Consider the following 20,266-nt stretch of genomic DNA (forward strand, 5'->3'; position numbering starts at 1 on the left):
CCGCCGAGATGGAGAGGCAGAGACGGAGGGAGAAACGGCGGGCATGAAGAGACAGGAGAGGAGGAGGGGGAGGGGTAGGGTGTTTGGGGAAGATTACTGAAGTGTGAAACAGAGAACGGAGAGAGAGAGAGAGAGAGAGAGAGAGAGAGAGAGAGAGAGAGAGAGAGAGAGAGAGAGAGAGAGAGGGGATGGAGAGAAGGGAGCTGAGGGGTGGGGGAGAAGGGGAGAGCAGAGGGAGAGAGATGGAGAGAAGGAACACAAACATCTTTTACGATTCCTCTTCCTTCGCCTGCTGATTTACACAAACGGTTTCTCTCTCTCTCTGTGTGTGTGTGTGTGTGTGTGTGTGTGTGTGTGTGTGTGTGTGTGTGTGTGTGTGTGTGTGTGTGTGTGTGTGTGTGTGTGTGTGTGTGTGTGTGTGTGTGTGTGTGTGTGTGTGTGTGTGTGTGTGTTCTGCATCCCACTGTGTGGTATTGTTGAAGGCAGGAGCCACAAAAACCCAGCAATAAGCCTGACTCACTCTCCTCCCGTGACACTGTGCCACATCACTGCAAACCCACAAATGGATATACCTCCATACAATGGCTTTAACTCCACATAAAGGATACGCTTCCACACAATGGACATATTACATATCTGCTCTCTGTACTTGTACAGTATACCACAGACAGGAGCGCACACACAAACACACTGCTTTACTTTCTTTCCATCTAAGCCGTGCGCGCACACGCACACGCACACGCACAAGCACATGTACACACAAGCACATGTACACACAAGCACATGTACACACAAGCACACGTACACAATCTTCTCCTAAAACACCTACACACAAACAGCCTCTTGCCCTCTGTCTCTCAATCACACATGTGGACACACACGCGCACACACACACTACACTACACTACACACACCTCGCTCACTCAATCATGCAAGCGCATATTCACTCTTGCGTGCACTGCACACACAGGCGCACAACATACAGCAAATTATCTGTACACAGGCAGGTGATATGAAAAACAAAAACACAAAAAAAAAATGAATTTAGCTGATGGGGGTTACAGTATAGCGACAATTACAATAATGGAAGGCCGTATTAAAATGCAGATGCTTTAAGCGCCGGGCCAAATTAAAAAACAATCTATCGGGGTCACGGCTGATAGCGCCGGGCGGGCGGGCGCATGCACACGTGCGCGCGGGTAAGAAACACACATAAAGTCCTGTCACAGTTAGCACCGCGTCCCTGCAATCAAATTACCCCAACAATTAAGAAAAAAAGTGGAATATATGAAGAAAGGAATAAAATTAACACACCTCCTGTCAGTCATTTAGGCAGAGTTAATTTATGGACGCATGCCTATCTCAGGAAGAGGGAGTTTACCACAAAGCCCCCTGTTGTGTAGCGCTCTGACACCTAGACAGAGATGCTGCAGGTACGTAGTATGTGTGTGTGCGTGCGTGCGTGTCACATAGGCCTATCATCATTCATGTGTGTGTGTGTGTGTGTGTGTGTGTGTGTGTGTGTGTGTGTGTGTGTGTGTGTGTGTGTGTGTGTGTGTGTGTGTGTGTGTGTGTGTGTGTGTGTGACATAGGCCTATCGTCACTCATTAATGCTGAGGAATTAGACACACACACACACACACACACACTTAACAGAAAATACATAATAGGAACAGAGACGTGTGGAATATTCAGAATACAGAATAGGTTGGTGCGGCCACTAATTGCAAAAGCCAAAAGCATATAGGACAATCGGTTTAATGATGGTTTAAAATGTAATTGGTTGACGACTGGCTTGCAGTGTTTGGATTTGAAATAATATAGTGATAGGTGCATTCTTTTGTAGAGGACAGCAGACACACCAGGATTGAGCTCTTCACATTGGTAGTCAAGAAAGCATACAGCACTCGCACACACTAAGCGGCATGCACAAATAAATGTTTACATGTAGTTGTGCAGCTGAGATATCCTTCACATAGAGACTCAGTTTGGGGCATTTTCTTTCCTTTTTTTCTGATAGAGGAGAGCTGTGTAAGGTACGACATTGGTTTCTACAATGGAACCTCTTGCTCTGCAACATACCATCTCTTTTCCACTCCACCATTATCTCCAGGGGAGCATTGTAGTGTATGTAAGGAGTGTATACAATTGCGCTGTTTGGGTCTATGAGTGCATGGTGTGTGTAAATGGTCGGCATGAGGTAGTTCATTTGAAGTACATATGAAGGACCCTTAGGGCAGAAACGCATTCAATTGCATGTAAGTAAGGCTCTGAGAAATGTGTGGTTATTTGTGCGTTGTGTGTTTTTATTTGTGCCATAGTCCTCTTTATGTCTACATGTCAAGCTAGTACAGATGGGAGCAATTCACTAATTTGCAAGTAACAAGCCTCAAGTCTGAGTCAAGTCACAAGGTAAGACACATTTGACCAAGTCAAGTCCAAGTCAAAGTTCAAGTTGTACCAAAGCCAAGTCAAGTCCTAGTCCAAGTCTCATTTTTTTACTACTGTAAGTCCTTAACAATTCACCAAGCATTCTATGCACAATCGTGACAACCACTTTTGGTCATGAATTCATCACCTCTCCACACTACTATGCATGTCCCCCGTTGCCAGTTGCGATCTTAACAAAAAAATAATAGGCCTACTGGTTCTAGTAGTTAAGGGGAAATCATTTATTTATTTATTTTTTTCATGTAATACTTTCAATTTGCATTGCAAGTCATTGCAAACTAAAGCTGTCAAGTCCAAGTCAAGTCTTGAGGCAATAGTGTACAAGTCAAGTGAAGTCACAAGTCATTCTTAATATTGCCAAGTCAAGTATCAAGTGAATTAGGACTCAAGTCTGATTCAAGTCCCAGTCGTAAGCCCACATCTCTGCAAGCAAGTGATTTGGTTTGGGGGCGACATACTTTTGCAGTGCCGCTCTGGGCAACTGTCTGATTGGCCAACCCCTAGGACCTTCCCTGTGCTTTGATAAGAGAGCACACCCACCTTGTTGAGGGCTCCTGCGCCCGTGAGGATGATGTGGGAGTTCTCCACCTGGATGGTCCTCTGGCCCAGCCGCACCAGGTAGGCCCCAATCCCAATGGCACGACACGTCACCTGGGCATCAGGGGAGATTATATGGCAATTACTTACAAATTTGTGTCGTACGATAGATGAACCTCCCTCATTGGCAACGATGTCTTTGACTGGCGAGATGATTTAAGCACAACATGCAATATTAATTGAACTTCACCCACACATGGGATAATTGCCAGTAAAATGATAGTTAAGAACGGCTCCATTTTTTTTACCATAATGGACACAAATGTGAGTGATGATGTTCATGTTTATGTTGTGCTCTATTGCCCAGTACTACTTTCTCAGCAGAATCAACACAAATATCTCTCAAGTCTACAATAATGTGGACTAATGTATATTTTGTGCATGTGTGTGTGAAAGTGGAGAGTCTGAACGTTCAAATAAAAAATAGTCCAGATGGACAAAAATAGCAGAAAAAGATTTTTCTGAAATAGCGGTCTGCACACTGTGTACTGTACGCTCCAAGGGAATTTTATTTCCTTAGATTGAAAACATTCAGATCTTTCAATGGGATCCTCATCAGGCAAGACCCAATCGAGCGATTCAAAACAGCCAATCTAAACAGATACACTAAGTGTGTGCATGTGTGTGCGTGTGCGCGCACGTGTGTGTGTGTGTGTGTGTACCAGGTTCATGGTAATGATCTCCTCATAGGCCAGAGAGGATTCGCCTGCTATCATTCCGGATCCACGCAAGTTCTCCACTCCAAGCCCTTCCTCCTTCCCAATGATGTCTGTGATCTTGTACCTGCAGGAGGGGCACTCATGTCAAAGGGGAGCCCATGTACTGTGTCTCCCCAATTTATACAGCTGCCAAACATCATCTCATAACCTCATGGATGCCACAACCTCTTGAGTGACTAAACACCCACAAAAACCCAACAGCAAACATAACTAGAAAAAATAGTGTTTGTGATACAACCAAACGATCACTTTGAATTTTCAAACTAGAAACTTTATTATGGTACATCTGTTTTCTGTTGTCACTGAATCCCTAGATTATGAATATTATATAAATGCTTCAGCAGTGTCATAGCCCAAAACGTATTAGTCTGGGCAGTATGACACCTTTGAAATTATTTCCCTCTGTTTCAATGTTCATTTACAGTACGCACTGCACTTTGCCTTTTGTAGAGCAGTACTGGTTATTTTTTTAGGCAAAGAGGTGCAAATAACATCATGAATATAATTGATTATGATAACCCCAACAGCCAAGCACAAGCCAAACAGACAACAGTATTTTCACCCACAAGAAGGTCAAGTGAGATGCCAAAGGAGTGCAGAGGGGCCCACTCATACAAAAACATGTTTTTGCTGCCGTGCTGCGCTGTTAAAAGAGTGCAACAGACTCACCTCGACTCCCCTTCGTCCTCCACATGTTCACAGTGCACCGAGTTCAGAGCCGACACCTTTTTATAGTCCTGTGGCGTCAGGTACAGGTACTTAAAGCCCTGGGAGCAAAAAAATAATAATAATGCACACGTTAACGCCAGTAAGCCAGGTGGCAACATAGGTGTCAAACTGCTATAGGTGCATGTAGGTGCTGCATTTTGTTTATTTTTCTTGTTTTGAAGTGATGCTTCAATATTCTTTTCTGCGTTTTCCCCCCAATCTATTTTGATGAAATATCCTAGAGCCATCTGTATCATTAAACACTGTGAACTACATCGTATAATGGGTTTAACAGCAGAATTAGTACTTATTGCTCAAAGCTGTCTCTTCTCCAAGATATTGTCTACTTACCATCATGTACACTGTGTTTAGAATTATTAGGCAAAGACGTTTTTTGACCATATTGTCCATTTTATGCGTATTTTCCGCCATCAACCTTTATGAACATGAAAACCTATTGGATTTAAGCATTCTAGATCATGCATATGTGTATAATAAGATGGAGTGTGATCGAAGGAGCCCAATACCCAATATCCGGTGTGCATAATTATTAGGCAACTTTGCTTTCTTCTGGGGAAATAGGCCACAAAATAGATCTAACAAACTCTGAAAAGTCTATGAACAATTTTGAAGTCTTCCAGAGGGATGTGGCTCTCTTGAAATTGGTAAGACGTTGTTCACATTAGCACAGAAGTATCAAATGCCCCGTTACAAAGTCATCAGTCTCACACGAAATGTCACTGCCAAAAAATTGAGAAGAATTTAAGGTGAAACTACAAGAAAAGCATTACCCTGCAATGCTATCATATTCCAGAATGCAAACTTACATCAGGTGTCCAGAAGAACAGGTTGTTGAGCACTCAGAGACATAGCCAAGGTAAGAAGGGATGACACCAGACAACCATTTAACAAGTTAATTAAGTCAAGACTGGGTCAAGAAATACCCTAGGACAGAGTTTTCAAAGGTATTATGGACTGGTGAAAGTGACTATTGACAGACAGGGTGGATGAGCCCATAGCTGGATCTGTGAGGGAAAAGTTTGCAACTTTCAAGAAGACAATGGTATTTATGCAGTATTCTGCTGGCATTTGAGTAGAACTCAGGAACTCATCTGAGTGTGCACATTACCGATCTAGCCATGGGCTCATCGATCTGGTCCATTAACAGTCACTTTCACAAGTTCATAAAACCATTGACAAAATTGTCTGAAGACCTTTCTTGACCCAGTCTTGACTTACGTTTCTTGTTGAGTGGTCTTCAGGTTTCAACCTGTTTTACCTTGGTCATGTCTCTGAGTGCTGAATACAATGTTCTTCTGGACACTCAATGTAGGTTTCAGTTCTGGAATATAACAGCACTGCAGGGTAATAATTTTGTGGTAGTTTGACCTTCAATTCTTCTCAATCCGGCAGTTACTTTGTGAGCACAATGCATGTGACACTGATGGCTTCGTAACGGTGCATTAGATGGATATGACCAATATCTGGGCAATTTCAAGACAGCCACATCCCTCTGTAATACTTCTAAATTGTTTATAGACTTTTCAGAGTTTGTTAGATCTCTTTTGTGGCCTATTGTCCCAGAGGAAAACAAAGTTGCCTAATAATTATGCACACCTAATAAATGGTGTTGGGCTCCCTCGATCACGCCATCTCTTAATATACAAATATGCATGACCTGGAATGCTTAAATCCAATAGGTGTTCATGTCCATAGAGGTTGGTGGCGGAAAATATGCATAAAATGGACAATATGGTCAAAAAACATGTTTGCCTAATAATTCTGCACACAGTGTATATGGTGTATGTTCTACATTCAGTTTTCCTGAAAAGTATTTGTTATATTTGTGTTTGTGAATGATTGTGAAGAACAAGGCCTTTGGTGGTCAAGGTCATGAAAAGAAGTTTCATCGCCATAGTTATGCCCTTTGACCCCCCGCATCCCTCACCTTGTAGGGGTCGGCCGGGTCCTGCCAGGCCACGTGGAACATGTGTCGGATCTCCTCGGCCAGTCCGATGCGGGCGCCGCTGTTGGCAGCGATGTATATGCGGGGGATGCCGGCCTGGCGCGCCATCTCGCTGGCCTGCTGGAACAGCACGTCCTCCTGCGGCCCGAACGAGCCGATCTTGTGCGTGATGTCGTTGCTGATGACGATGATCTCGCGGCCCGACGGGTATTCGGGGGTGCGCAGGGTCATGCGCCACGCCACCATGCCAATCTAAATAAACGGCACAACAACACAAACGGGGCATGAAAATCAGCCACCTACTGCATCACCACAGCCACCGCATACACACATATACTGTAGATGTACACATATGCTGATGGATGTAACAGGAATATTTCTACCAGCAGAAATCACATACTGTATATACTGCACATTATGTCATGACAGACTGAGAAACCACACACACACACACACAGCATCAAAAAAAGAGAAAAGAGAGCCATATAAAATCAAACACCCCTCCTTGGCCTCATAAAGATCCACTGTACCAGTCTAGTGAACACACAGAGACCCCTGCTGGTAATCTGTGGCACTGCATGACATGGGCATGACGGCATAAATTAGCACTGTGAACCGTCCCCTTGATGAGGCTTTGAGGTCAATGCCCAAACCCTGCCAAACATAAAAGCACAGGTCTTAACACACACGCACATACACGCACGTGCACCCCGCCCCCCCCCCACACACACACGGATGCGCACACATAGACACGTACACACACATACACACACCCACTTAACGCGTACGTACGCACGCACGCACGCACGCACGCACTGGCACGCGCGCACACACACCCCCACACATACACACACACACGCGTGCGCACGTAGCCCACCTCGTTTCCCCCGGGGAGTCTGTTCATCTGCACCAGCTGTCCCTGTGGGTCCAGCACCAGCTCGGTGAAGGTGAGCAGCTCGGAGGGCAGCGGGCACTTGGGCAGCCGGGCGTAGGACTCCATGCTCTGCCACAGCTTCCTCAGCGACTGGGACACACATGGAACACAGAGCACATTAAACACGGAGGAAGTTTTAGTCATTACATAGTCTTAAAGCACTCAGATGCCACTCCATTTCATCTCATCCAAGCTCTGTGCTTTCAGACAATACCATCCACCAACATCAACATCAACATGGAGGTGAATGCGGTATTGCATTGGAACGCAGAGCTGAAAATTCCGCTATTCACACAAAGACACCAAGAATCGAGCAGCTCTCCTTCACAAACCAGAGACCACTTGCTCTTGACATGCAGAGAGGCTTCACACATTCTGCTCTCCGGTGCACTGCACACGTTTTACACCTTGTGCTTTGTGAGCGAGTGGCACGGTTGTCTCTTCACACCTCTGGCACAGAGCCATTTGGAGGACACAGATGCAGACCACAGGCCGAGACCATGCAATAAAATACTTGTATTGGGAGAGGAACGTGCGGTCTGCTCAGAGGAGTTGCATAAAGCAGAAGTAGAAGTACTCTTGCAGATGTAATTACAACACTATTGATGATTTAACTTTGTATTGTCATACTACAAGTGTTGTCAACAATACTTGTCAATACAACTCTGCTGCTCAGTACAAGTGCGTACCCCACCCTGTGACCAGCGCCTCTGAAGAAAACCCAGTGTGCTTTGATCTCTCCCCTTGAAAAAGACTCAGACACAGACCTCTCTGGGACAGACGCACACCTACCTGTCTGAACATTTCGGGGAAGTCGTAGACATAGGTGGTGCCCAGACTCTGGGCCTGGAAGCGCTTGGACTGCAGCAGGTCCTTGGTGACGTAGGGCGTGTTGATCAGCATGCCGTGCAGAGGACCCTGCTTGTCCCCGTACGCCTGGAACATGATCTACGGATGGAGATGTGAGAGGGACATTTGTTATGTTTGTTATGTTTATCATTCAGTACAGTGCAGTACATATCCGTGGAATTACAATTTATGCATTTCTGGTAATCCATATGGCTGGAACATGAACTGCAGAATGGAGGTGGAGTGAAGAGATGTTAGCTTGTTATGCGTCTCAAATATCGCCATCCGTACGGCAACTGTTCATTCGTTAGCATTCATATGCAGCGCATGTCCTTGGTGTTAACGTGCTATGCATCTGCTCACCCACACGCATGGACGGTAATTTGCAGATGGCAGTGGAGACAGGTGTTAACTTGTTATGTAGCTCTTAACCCAGTGTTAAGTTTTCAACCTTGGGGTCGGCCTGGAATTAAGCCCAGAAATTTGGGATATCAAAATGGGGTCCCGAGCCCAGGTTTGGAACCACTTACGGCTAGAACAAATGGAGGTGGAGGAGAGAGGTGTTTTAACTTGATATGTATCTGGTAAACAAACTGCTCATTCGTTAACATTCATATACATTATAGCTCCTTGGTGTTATCACTTGCTACACATTTGGTAACCCATACATCTGGACGTGATAAATGATCTGCATATGGCAGTGGAGAGAGATGTTAACTTGTTATGTATCTGGTAGCCCATACGCCTGGAGCGTGATTTGCAGATGGGAGTGGAGGGGAGAGAGCTGTTATTTTGTTATACATCGCGTAACCCATATAGATGTAATGTGATCTACAGCCGTGATCTGGAGGCGCTGAAGAGAGGTGTGAACTTGTGTCAGTAAAACAGACTGCTCATTCGTTAAGGTTCAGATTCGTCCGCTTGTGTGCTATGACATTAACATGCAATTAGCTGCTATTCTCTATGGGGACAATGGAGGAATCCTTAGGACTACTGTGTAATGGGAGATGGCTATTCAGACCATGCAAACACCTCTAATCACTATCAGTTCATAGCTAGTCTGAAATAGGTATAAAACAGCATCGACAATGGAGAAAATACACCAATTACAGTTCTTAGACATTGTACTTCCACTATATTTTTAGTGGCAATACGCTCTTAGCCTGACTCTCTGTGTATGGAGGATATTCAGATTCGCACTGCTCCCGAACCGCAATGTGGTAGAACCAATCAGGATTGACGGATTTTCATAGATGTGACGTAGTCAAAGTTTAAACATAGTGGAGAGGGGAAAATAAATGAAATGTGACGGCCGTTCACATGGACACATTCGTCGACATCGTTTATGTAATCTTGACTGTATTTTTGAGTTTGTGAGTAATTGAAGCAACACTGTATTAAAAATGTCAGCCAAGTGATGTCCCCAATCACATGCAAGCATTTTAAAAATAAAACCACGCCTTTACAGACCTACGCATATGGCGTACATCCAAATGAAGAGTCGTGGCGCAAGGTGGAACTCATTCATTCGGCTAGAGTCAGGTTAAGGATCTCTTTGATCTCTGTTGAATTTTATAATGATAGATGAGATATTAAAAAGAATTTGATGACAAGAATTTTGGCATTTCATGCATTACATTATAAACTCAGCATTCCTCGGAGGACACATAGAGTAGAGTAAATGTAAAGGCATGCTATGAATTTATGGTGACAAATAGCATTTTTATGACAATACTACACTGGCCCTGACCTATTTTCAAGAGTGCATCCAAGTCATTTCCTCCGGCAAATGGACAATTAAAGAAGGCTGGATTTTACGCAAGGAGAAGCACAATTAAGACTTAAGGACTTAAACGCATTAAGTACATTTGCATTCAAAGACCATGGATTAAAATGCCCTCTTGGTCTGACCGTGGCTTCTTCAAGCTCATCAAGGGTTATGATTGTTCTGATTAAAATTAGCAAAAGTAAAGTGGCTGATTGATTTCCAATTTACAGATTCTTTCCGTCAGAATTGAGCACAGCCAATGGTCATGGGTGACCAGACAAAAGTTGTATTGTAGAATAATTTGGATTTAATGGCAAATAGAATATTCAAAATGTAAACTGTTATGTGCACAACACTTTCACACTAATCGCCTTTGTTACATATGCTTCAATACCCTACCACGCGTAAATAAGGCTTTAAAATGTGTGTGTAATGTGTGTAAAGTGTAATGTAAAATGTTACAAGATTGCTGTAAAAAACAACATTACATTTCATTACACTTAGCTGATGCTTTAATCCAAAGTGACTTAGTCATTTTAGGTACACAGCATTTTATTTCATTTTATTTTTCACCTCAGTTTCTGGAGCAATGTGGAGTCAAGTGTGTTGCTTTAAAGCATCTCAGTCATTTGTCCAACTGGTAAGAGTGCGGTTTAAAGCTGCATCACGTCTGACCCAAACAAGAAAAGCTCCCTAACCGTTAGGCACCAGTGGAGAGAGAGAGAGAGAGAGAGAGAGAGAGAGAGAGAGAGAGAGAGAGAGAGAGAGAGATGCCCAGTTAAAAGAAAAGCCACCCAGCGACAGACAGACAGACAGACAGACAGACAGACAGACAGACAGACAGACAGACAGACAGACAGTGAGTGAGTGAGTGAGTGAGTGAGTGAGTGAGTGAGTGAGTGAGTGAGTGAGTGAGTGAGTGAGTGAGTGAGTGAGTGAGTGAGTGAGTGAGTGAGTGAGTGAGTGAGTGAGTGAGTGAGAGAGAGAGAGAGGTAAGCCTCACCTGTCCGGTGCGGGAGTCGGTGACCTCCTTGTAGAGGCTGATGTCTAGGTAGTAGCCAGACTCGTTGGTGAGGAAGAGGCGGATGGGGATCTGCTTGCCCGTGGGCGTCAGTCGGATGTTGATTTTCAGCTCGGCCTGCAGCACGCGCAGCTTCCACAGCCGGCTACCATAGCGCATAACCATGGAGCGCACAGACTCCTCGATCTAAAGGAAGACACAGATGCACCATATGTAGCAATGCACTTGGATAGCCAGCTCAAAGTTTAGCTGAATGCATTGATCTCTATATGTATGAAATTGCAAAGTCATGGAGCGTACCAACTCCCCAATCTAATGGAAGACACAGATGCCCCATTTGCACCATGTGTAACAACCTAATTGGATAGACAGCTTAAAGTTCAGCTGAATGTGTGTGTTCCCATGTGTTGTGAAGTTGTGTAATCATGGAGCGGCGGAGAGCCTCCTCAGTCTGACGGCACATGTTACTTTTACACGACTCTTTAATCCAAAGAGAGGACCTAAATAGGAAGCCAACAGTTTGTGTGGATAAATACAAACGTATTCCAGATGAGGTTTTACACATTTGTCACACAAACAAATTTAAACATCATACAAGGATAACCCAAGTAAACATAAAATGACCTTTCAAATCAAGAGATAATTTGAATAGGACCTGTTTGACCATGTGTAGTAGGAAATATCAAACCTATAACATCATGGTGCAATCAAACAACATTCAGCATAATTCACATGTCTCAGTCTTTAAGAGGTTACAAAGCCATTTCTAAATCATTGGGAAGTCTACAAACCATGGTGAGCAATGGAGAAAGGATGGTGCAGATCTCTAAGAGTGGCTGTCACACTAAAATTACCATAACAACACAGTAACAGTGGATCCAAGAGTTAAAGGGACACTGTGCAGGAAATGGTCAAAAAAGGTACTGCAACTATGCTGCTCAATGACACTGGGCTGCCTATTGCCAAATTTGATCTTTGCATGAAAGTTTACTAAGTAATAAACAAATATTTTCTAGTATGGTCCAAGCACAGTCATTTTTGCAGCTAAAAAATGGCTATTTTTGGAAATTCAAAATGGCGGACCATGGAGAAGATCCCCCTTTTCATGTATGAAAAGTGCATTTTTTCCAGTCATAATGAATACTTAGAATTTGATGCTGGTGGTAAGTATTCATGACAAGGGCAACATTAGTGAATGGGCAGCATGAATTCTGGAAATAAACAACTAAAAATATCACACAGTGTCCCTTTAAGAAAGGAACACAGACCATCTTTTTAAACTAGAGGTGTGTATTACCTCAGGACATGGCAGTGTTCATGATTCAGCTGTAAGAAAGAGACGAGGCAAAAATTCCAAGAGTTCCAAGGCCAAAGCAACCACTAATAAGAATGAACTTTTTGAAAGGAGAGCATCCTGTAAGATCTGGTGTGGAATGAACACGGCGTTTGATTAAAAAAAACCTCATGTTAAAAGTGAAACATGGTGGTGGGAGTTTTATGGTTTTGGGCTGCTTTGCTTCCTCAGGACATGTACAGTACGACCTGCAATGATAGAAGTAAGAATGAATTCTGCCTTCTACTGCAAATCCTGAAGCATAATGTCCAGCCATCAGTTTGTAACCATTCATTTGTGTTCATGCGTGGAAACCCTCCACTGTAGCCGATTTGAAAACAATTATGCAAAGAGGAGTTGCCCAATATTCCTCCACAGCAATGTGAAAGACTGTTTTCCAGTTCTTGGAAACACTTGACTACAATTGTTGCTGCTTAGGATGGCTTACTTTTTCACATGGTGTCATGTAGTTTTAGATGGCTTGTTTGCCTTAATACTGTAAATAAAATCAGCAATTAAAACATGGTGACTTGAGAGTCATCTCTATCTACCATTTCATTTTCCTTGATCTGAAACGATTCAGAGAGACTAAGTTGCAATAAAAGGCAAGAAATAATCAAGGGGGAAAATGCAGTACTTTTGCACAGCACTATATCTGAAAAGTATAAGGAATTATCTGTAGGAAAAGGAGAATATGTTTTTTTGACCTATGCCAGCTATGAGGTGATTTTTAAGTACCACAATATGAATAGACAGAAGGTCCAGAATCACAAAGCCAGCAGAAAACCTTCACTTGCCAGTGACACAATGCAGTTGAGGAGATACTGAAAGCTAGCCAACTGTTTTTACTGCACCCTATCAAACACAATGGCCTCGTTCTGTATAAAAACCTTGGACAATCCAACCGTAGGCTACTGCATAAAAGCCCATGGGTTTGCGAGAGTTTAAAAGAAAAGTGTATTTAGGGGACTTGAGACTGCTTGAGATGCTAGACAAGAGGTGTAAGAACCCAAAACGTAATAACTGCCCATAACGTAATAACTGCCCATAACGTAATAATTTGGGCGTAATAAAACCCATAACGTAATAACTTGCCCATAACGTAATAAAAATTCCTTACCCATAACGTAATAACGTTCTGCCCATAACGTAATAAGTTATTACGTTATGGGCATGTTATTACGTTATGGGCCTTACACTAAAAAAAAGCTTTGATAATGTAATAACGATGCCCATAACGTAATAACTGCCAGTAACGCACAGATGACTTCAGTATTTGCAATGCACTTTACTATTGTTCATATTTCGTCTGACCTCTATTGTTGCAGCAAATATGACTGGATATTTAAATAAATAACTGGATATTTAAGCGGACTTGCAGAGCAAGGCCAGATTCTAGTAATCTCTAAGTAAAGTTTATGCTTGCTTGCTTTATTCTCTTGTGCAGGGCAGTAAAAATAGAAAATGGATCTCCTCCTAGGCCTTTCCAGATAGAGACACCGTTCAAACACTAAAACGACCGGCTCGGCTTGGAGACCATTTGTTCTGCTATAGCGTGTCCGTGTCGTTTTTCCGCTTTTTGGCGATTTTGTGCAAGTTTGGGTCCCCATTGAAAACAATGGTAGAACCTTCATGAACCAAGGTTCCGCCACTCTAAAGATCAGAGTGTAGGAGGCTTTTTCGTTCATAAAACATCAACACTTTCACCTAGAAGTTTAGTTGACGCATTGTTAGCGAGCTCTATGGGATGTCTCCAAATTGTCAAAGTTTTATCTCCCAACTCCCATTACTTTTTAAATGGCAGGTGTGTAAAAACGACAGGGCTTTTACATTGGTTTTCCCATTGAGGCTTGAAGTGCTTTTTTCAAGAGGTCAGCGCATGTCCCACAAGAGGTCTATTTGTGACTGAACCGTTTAACCTATAAACTTCATTCAGAGACTGTTAGAGAGATCACACGTATGACAGCAGGACACGTGCCAATTCCTTTTAGTTTTTTAGCAACATCAAGCTAAAAAAAACTGTTTCTGATTCTGCCCTCTGCCTTAGAGCACCATACTAACTGCCATTCAGTCAATCAGAACAGGTGCAGCCAATATAGGGTTCCATCTCAACTGTCACTTTCTCTCAACATTCTATTCTTAACAAGCAACTGCTCTGTAGTTCTAGAAGTCTATTGTTCAGCTCTTCAATGCAATGTAATATTGTCTTGCTGTAATGCTTTTCATAGGCAGCTGCTTGGCCCAATGGTAATAGTCCTGCAATATGGAGGTTGGGAGCTTGAATCCCACTCGGACTCATGTTGATTTTCAAAATTATATCATATGCAGTGTTCCTTATCCAATTTAAAAAATACCATGTATGTCATTTAGTATCAATGACAAAGGTGCTGGATTATAGATATGGAGGTTGGGAGTTCGAATCCCACTCGAACCCATGTTGATTTTCAAAATTATATATGCAGTGTTCCTTAGCCAACTTCAAATACCATGTATGTCATTTAGTATCAATGGCAAAGGTCCTGGATTACAGATATGGAGGTTGTGAGTTCGAATCCCACTCGGACCCATGTTGATTTTCAAAATTATATCATATGCAGTGTTCCTTAGCCAACTTAAAATACCATGTATGCCATTTAGTATATCCCCAAAACGCAGAGCTACAACACTTTCAAGATGGCTGAATCCAAGATGGCTGAATTGTTTGGCCCATAACTTCTGACTGGGTGGATGGATTTTTTTCCAACATTTCTTTTAGCTTTGTTTTCTCAATAGTAGGCCTACTTTGTTTCATCTCTGCCCCAAAGGCAAGCCCGCTTCCAGCATTTTCTGTGAGAATGCAATCTATCCTTATCCTCTGCATTTCCTATGTGTTCAATCCATTTGTCTAACTACGAAGTTTTTAGCTATTATAATAATGACAAATACATAGCCTACAGTATTCAAAATTTCAATTCCTTTAATGCAAACATTTGAACTGCAAATTTCATACATGAACTACACAAATAGTGAAATTAAATGTCTTTTGTTTGTTATACAAAAAATAATGTTAATTAAAATGACAGACTGCTATTCTGTATAAAATTCTATTTTACCAGAATACTTTTCATCATATTGAAATGTAAAACACACACACATACTGTAGCATCCTCAACATAAACATTAGGTAAAATGAGTTCAACATAAAATTGGCATTACTTTCCATAAATATCATGGCTGAAGTGTTGGAGTGTGCTGTGATCTTGCTTTGTTCTGACTCAAACTTTTAAATGTAAAAAATGTAAACAAACAAAATATGCATACTCAACATAAACATAAGGTAGAATAACATCCACATACAGTAATATTGACGTTACTTTTTCCAGTAAATGTCCTTGATCTTCTAAAATCCGTAGCCTACATAACTAAGAAGTATCCACGCTTTCATCCATTGGCTGTTCTCGCATAATAAGCCTTTCAGTCGTGTGCTGAGAAGGCTGCTGCGTCTAGCAGCCTTGTACAGCTTCATGATGCTTATTGATATGTCACCTCCACAGTCGCCTTCAAGTAGGCTCTCCACAAGAGCATCTCATATATTTTTTTTGATTAAACATGGTGCACAGCTGACGGATCAGGTGTGACACTAAAGCGATGGTTCAGAGTAGATTCACCCTAATGCCATTTGAACCGTGACATCCATCCAGTAGTCCACCCAAAGTGTTTTCTGGCTTGGGCGAACATTAGCAGAGTTACCGAGTTATTGTATGGCTATTCCGAATAGCTTGGCTTAAGTGCTATTGGGCATTCACATACATCTCCAAACCTACCTCAGAAAATTAACATGTCATGACACCAAACTTCTACAGTAGTACAAATATGGTCTCTATTCACCAAACTAAGCATTTGGAAGTTTGGAAATAGTGCTGGAGTTTATTATTATCAACTCAAGCTGAATAGATTCTGTCCTGCTAAAGCTTTGCCATCAGGGGCAGAGGCAGGATCAACATCAGGGACATAGACTGAGTCACCATCAGACAAGGAGGCAGCTTCAGCACCATGGCAGAAAACTACTCCGAACCATCACTTTAAATGCCCCAAGCATGGCCATATCTTGTTCAAGGACAAAACCAATACTTTTATGAAAAACCTCTGAAGGTTAATAGGAAGCTCCATGACACATGGGTTTTTCAGCACCAGGGGCAGAGGCATCATCAACATCAGAGACAGAGACAGGGTCACCATCAGGGACAGAGGCAGGGTCACCATCAGGAACAGAGGCAGGATCAACATCTGGAGTAGAGGCAGGGTCACCATCAGGAACAGAGGCAGGGTCACCATCAGGGACAGAGGCAGGGTCACCATCAGGGACAGAGGCAGGGTCACCATCAGGGACAGGGGCAGGATCAACATCAGAGACATAGGCAGAGTCACCATCAGACAAGGAGGCAGCTTCAGCTAAGGCCAAGACCTTTAGGTCTGAATACGTCGAACCGGACCGAACTGTTTGATATACCCACAAAAACTGAAAAGGGACTTGTGCTTCCTATGAGGACTCTTGTGCTTCCTGTGAGGACTCTTTTCAGTGTGTTCTATTTTTATATTCAAGCAAAATTGTAAAATAGCCCCTGCTGGAAAACAACCCCCTGTATTCTAATGAATCTATTCTCTTAATCCACTTCAATCTCAAATGTACACTAGGACAGCCTGTGCAGTCGCCTTCGACTGCTTAAGGTATAACGCGGCGCTTCCAGTCCCCCATTCCATCATTCCTACCACTCCCGTCCACCTTTTCATAAACGTATATGATAAATACAAAATATTAAAGAAATATATTTAATATCTATACATAGATCAATGACGTGCATAGGCTTAAAACCAAATGACTATTGTGAAAATGAAGCAAAAAATGGGGCAAATGGTAACACTGTTTAACCACATTAGGTACAGTGTAATAACCATTGTAACAATATTTAATACCATGTAATACCAGTGTAACACCATGTACCAATTTTGTACTACATCATGTATTTTTGTGTAAGTGGTATTACATGGTATTGTATATTGTTACACTGGTATTACACTAGTATTACATGGTATTAAATATTGTACATTGGTTATTACACTGTACCTGGTAATGCATAGTTACACTGGTATTGCACTAGTATTACACGGTATTAAATATTGTTACACTGTACCTAAATAATGTTAGATTCACTGAAATGGTGAACTGTTAAAATAAGGTAGTACCGGGCAAATCAATCCACCCAGTCAGAAGTTATGGGCCAAATAAAAATTCCGCCATTTTGAAACTGTTGACCTCCAAACTCAGATCAGTTCATGAACCTACCCTAGAGCATTAACACACCAAATCTGGGACAAATCCATCCGACTGGTCAGAAGTTATGAGCCAAACAAAAATTCGGCCATCTTGAATTCAGCCATCTTGAAAGTGTTGGCCTCCAAACTCGAATAAGTTCATGAACCTACCCTAGAGCATTAACACACCAAATCTGGGAGAAATCCATCCGACTGGTCAGAAGTTATGAGCCAAACAAAAATTCGGCCATCTTGAATTCAGCCATCTTGAAAGTGTTGGCCTCCAAACTCGAATACGTTCATGAACCCACCCTAGAGCATTAACACACCAAATCTGGGAGAAATCCATCCACCCAGTCAGAAGTTATGGGCCAAACAAAAATTCGGCCATCTTGAATTCAGCCATCTTGAAAGTGTTGACCTCCAAACTGGAATCAGTTCATGAACCTGCCCTAGAGCATTCACCCAAAAAATCTGGGACAAATCCAAACATCCGTTCAAAAGTTATCGCGTTAACACGAAAGACCTTACGCGGCGGACGCGGACGCGGCGGCGCACGCAAAACCATTACATCCCCGACGCTCCGCGTTTCGGGGATATAATTACCTCCACCAAGGAGGTAATGTTTTCGGTCGCGTTGGTTTGTCTGTCTGTTTTTCTGTCTGTTTGTCAGCAGCATAACTCAAAAACTAAACATTTTTGGACAAAACTTTGTGGGTTTGTTGATAATGACCCAAGGAAGAAGTGATTAAATTCTGGGGGTGATCCGGATCACGAACCGGAACCAGGACTTTTCAAAAGATTCTTCACTATCTAGATGCCCCCTAGTGACCAGAAATTGAATTGCGAGAACAGCACTAAAACAAGGCAGAAAGATTTAGGGTGTAACATGGTCAAATGTATCAAGCAGCATCCTTGGCGGAAGTCTGCGCTCTCTGAGTGCTTCTAGTTACATTTTATTTACTGAATAAAATTTAGATGGTTAACAATTTAGTATTATTAGCATGGTTAGCAATACCTGTCAACCAACCTTAGCTAATGTTAACTTAAAACACTTGGCTACACATTTACCATTATTGCTATTTGACGCTATTGGCTTTTTTATGTTTCAAATGGGCCCAAATGATTGCATTACTGGCAGTTATTACGTTATGGGCATCGTTATTACATTATCAACGCTTTTTTTTAGAGTAAGGCCCATAATGTAATAACCTGCCCATAACGTAATAACTTATTACGTTATGGGCAGAACGTTATTACGTTATGGGTAAGGAATTTTTATTACGTTATGGGCAAGTTATTACGTTATGGGTTTTATTACGCCCAAATTATTACGTTATGGGCAGTTATTACGTTATGGGCAGTTATTACGTTTTGGGTTCTTACAAGAGGTCTCTAAGAGAAGAGGTCACACTGACCTTGGAGGGGTCCATGATAACGGTAGGCACAAAGTTGAGGAAGATGTGGTTGCAGTCGGTGCGGACGGTGGTGTTGTTGAAGGCCACCTCCAGCTCGTCCATGGCCTCCAGCAGCAGGCGCTCTGCCTCGTTGTGCAGGTACTCAAACGAGGCCTCCTGAGGAGGTGGAGAGAGAGAGAGAGAAAGAGAGAGAGAGAGAGAGAGAGAGACAGCCAGGGATATTGGGTTCAGATATGGTTGTAGTGTATCCAACGAACAGACAAACATGTCTGACATAAGTCGCTCTTGGTGTACCCATAGCTTTATAAACATATTCATAACCACTTCTTTCCAAATTCTGTCTTCAATATAGGGGGCTGCAAAAGAGCCATTCATTATATATATATATATATATATATACATATATATCAGCGCAGGCATGGCTTTCCATCCTCACCTTGGTGACCAGGTCTGAGTGCCGTATGATGGCGCGCACAAAGAAACGGTAGTCGGTGACCTCCGCCCCCGCCTCCACGCGGGCGGCGCCCAGGTACAGATGCATCTTGTGGTTGGCACAGGGGATGGCCGTCAGGGCAAAGTTACGCATGCGGTTCAGCTCCAGCTGGAAGGCCAGAGCAGGCTCCAGGTGCCGATAGATACGATCCTCCTCAAACTATCAGGAAAGAAAACACACAGACACAGACACAGACACACACAGACACAGACACAGACACAGACACAGACACACACACAAACGCACACACACACATATACAGACACAACACACACACAGACCAACACACACACACACAGACCAACACACACACACAGACCAACACACACACACACACACACACACACAGACGCACACACACACACACAGACACACACACGCGCGCACACGCACACGCACGCTCACACGCACACACACACGCACACACACACGCACACACACGCACACACACACGCACACACACGCACACACACACGCACACACAAACGTGCACACACAAACGTGCACACACACACACACAAATATCAGGGTCAATACTTGGACTTGAGCCATGAACGTGTCAATAGACAAACAAACAATTAATATGATGGAACTGCATCGGGAATTGATTCAAATGAGAGCGAGTTCAAAAGACATTGGTAGTGCAACACACATACAAACAACATTAGTGTGAACAAATATTTAGTCTTCTTTGACACATCATTTACGTTTAGTCGA

General features: G+C 42.8%; 1 protein-coding gene across 6 annotated transcripts in view; it reads right to left on the reverse strand.

Annotated features, from left to right (window-relative positions):
• acaca (acetyl-CoA carboxylase alpha) overlaps positions 1–20,266 on the reverse strand; it is a 94,245-nt gene that overhangs the window by 24,225 nt on the left and 49,754 nt on the right. For all 6 annotated transcript variants that reach the window (XM_063203379.1, XM_063203378.1, XM_063203377.1 and 3 more), the window contains 9 exons: positions 19,493–19,708; positions 19,057–19,212; positions 10,996–11,199; positions 8,168–8,323; positions 7,319–7,465; positions 6,424–6,693; positions 4,437–4,534; positions 3,711–3,831; positions 2,992–3,102 (listed from right to left, as the gene is read on the reverse strand). In XM_063203379.1, the coding sequence (XP_063059449.1) occupies positions 2,992–3,102; positions 3,711–3,831; positions 4,437–4,534; positions 6,424–6,693; positions 7,319–7,465; positions 8,168–8,323; positions 10,996–11,199; positions 19,057–19,212; positions 19,493–19,708 (1,479 nt within the window). The remainder of the gene's footprint in view (positions 1–2,991; positions 3,103–3,710; positions 3,832–4,436; positions 4,535–6,423; positions 6,694–7,318; positions 7,466–8,167; positions 8,324–10,995; positions 11,200–19,056; positions 19,213–19,492; positions 19,709–20,266) is intronic.

The sequence above is a fragment of the Engraulis encrasicolus genome, chromosome 7 (assembly GCF_034702125.1).
Source record: "Engraulis encrasicolus isolate BLACKSEA-1 chromosome 7, IST_EnEncr_1.0, whole genome shotgun sequence".
In the NCBI taxonomy this organism is placed as follows: domain Eukaryota; kingdom Metazoa; phylum Chordata; class Actinopteri; order Clupeiformes; family Engraulidae; genus Engraulis; species Engraulis encrasicolus.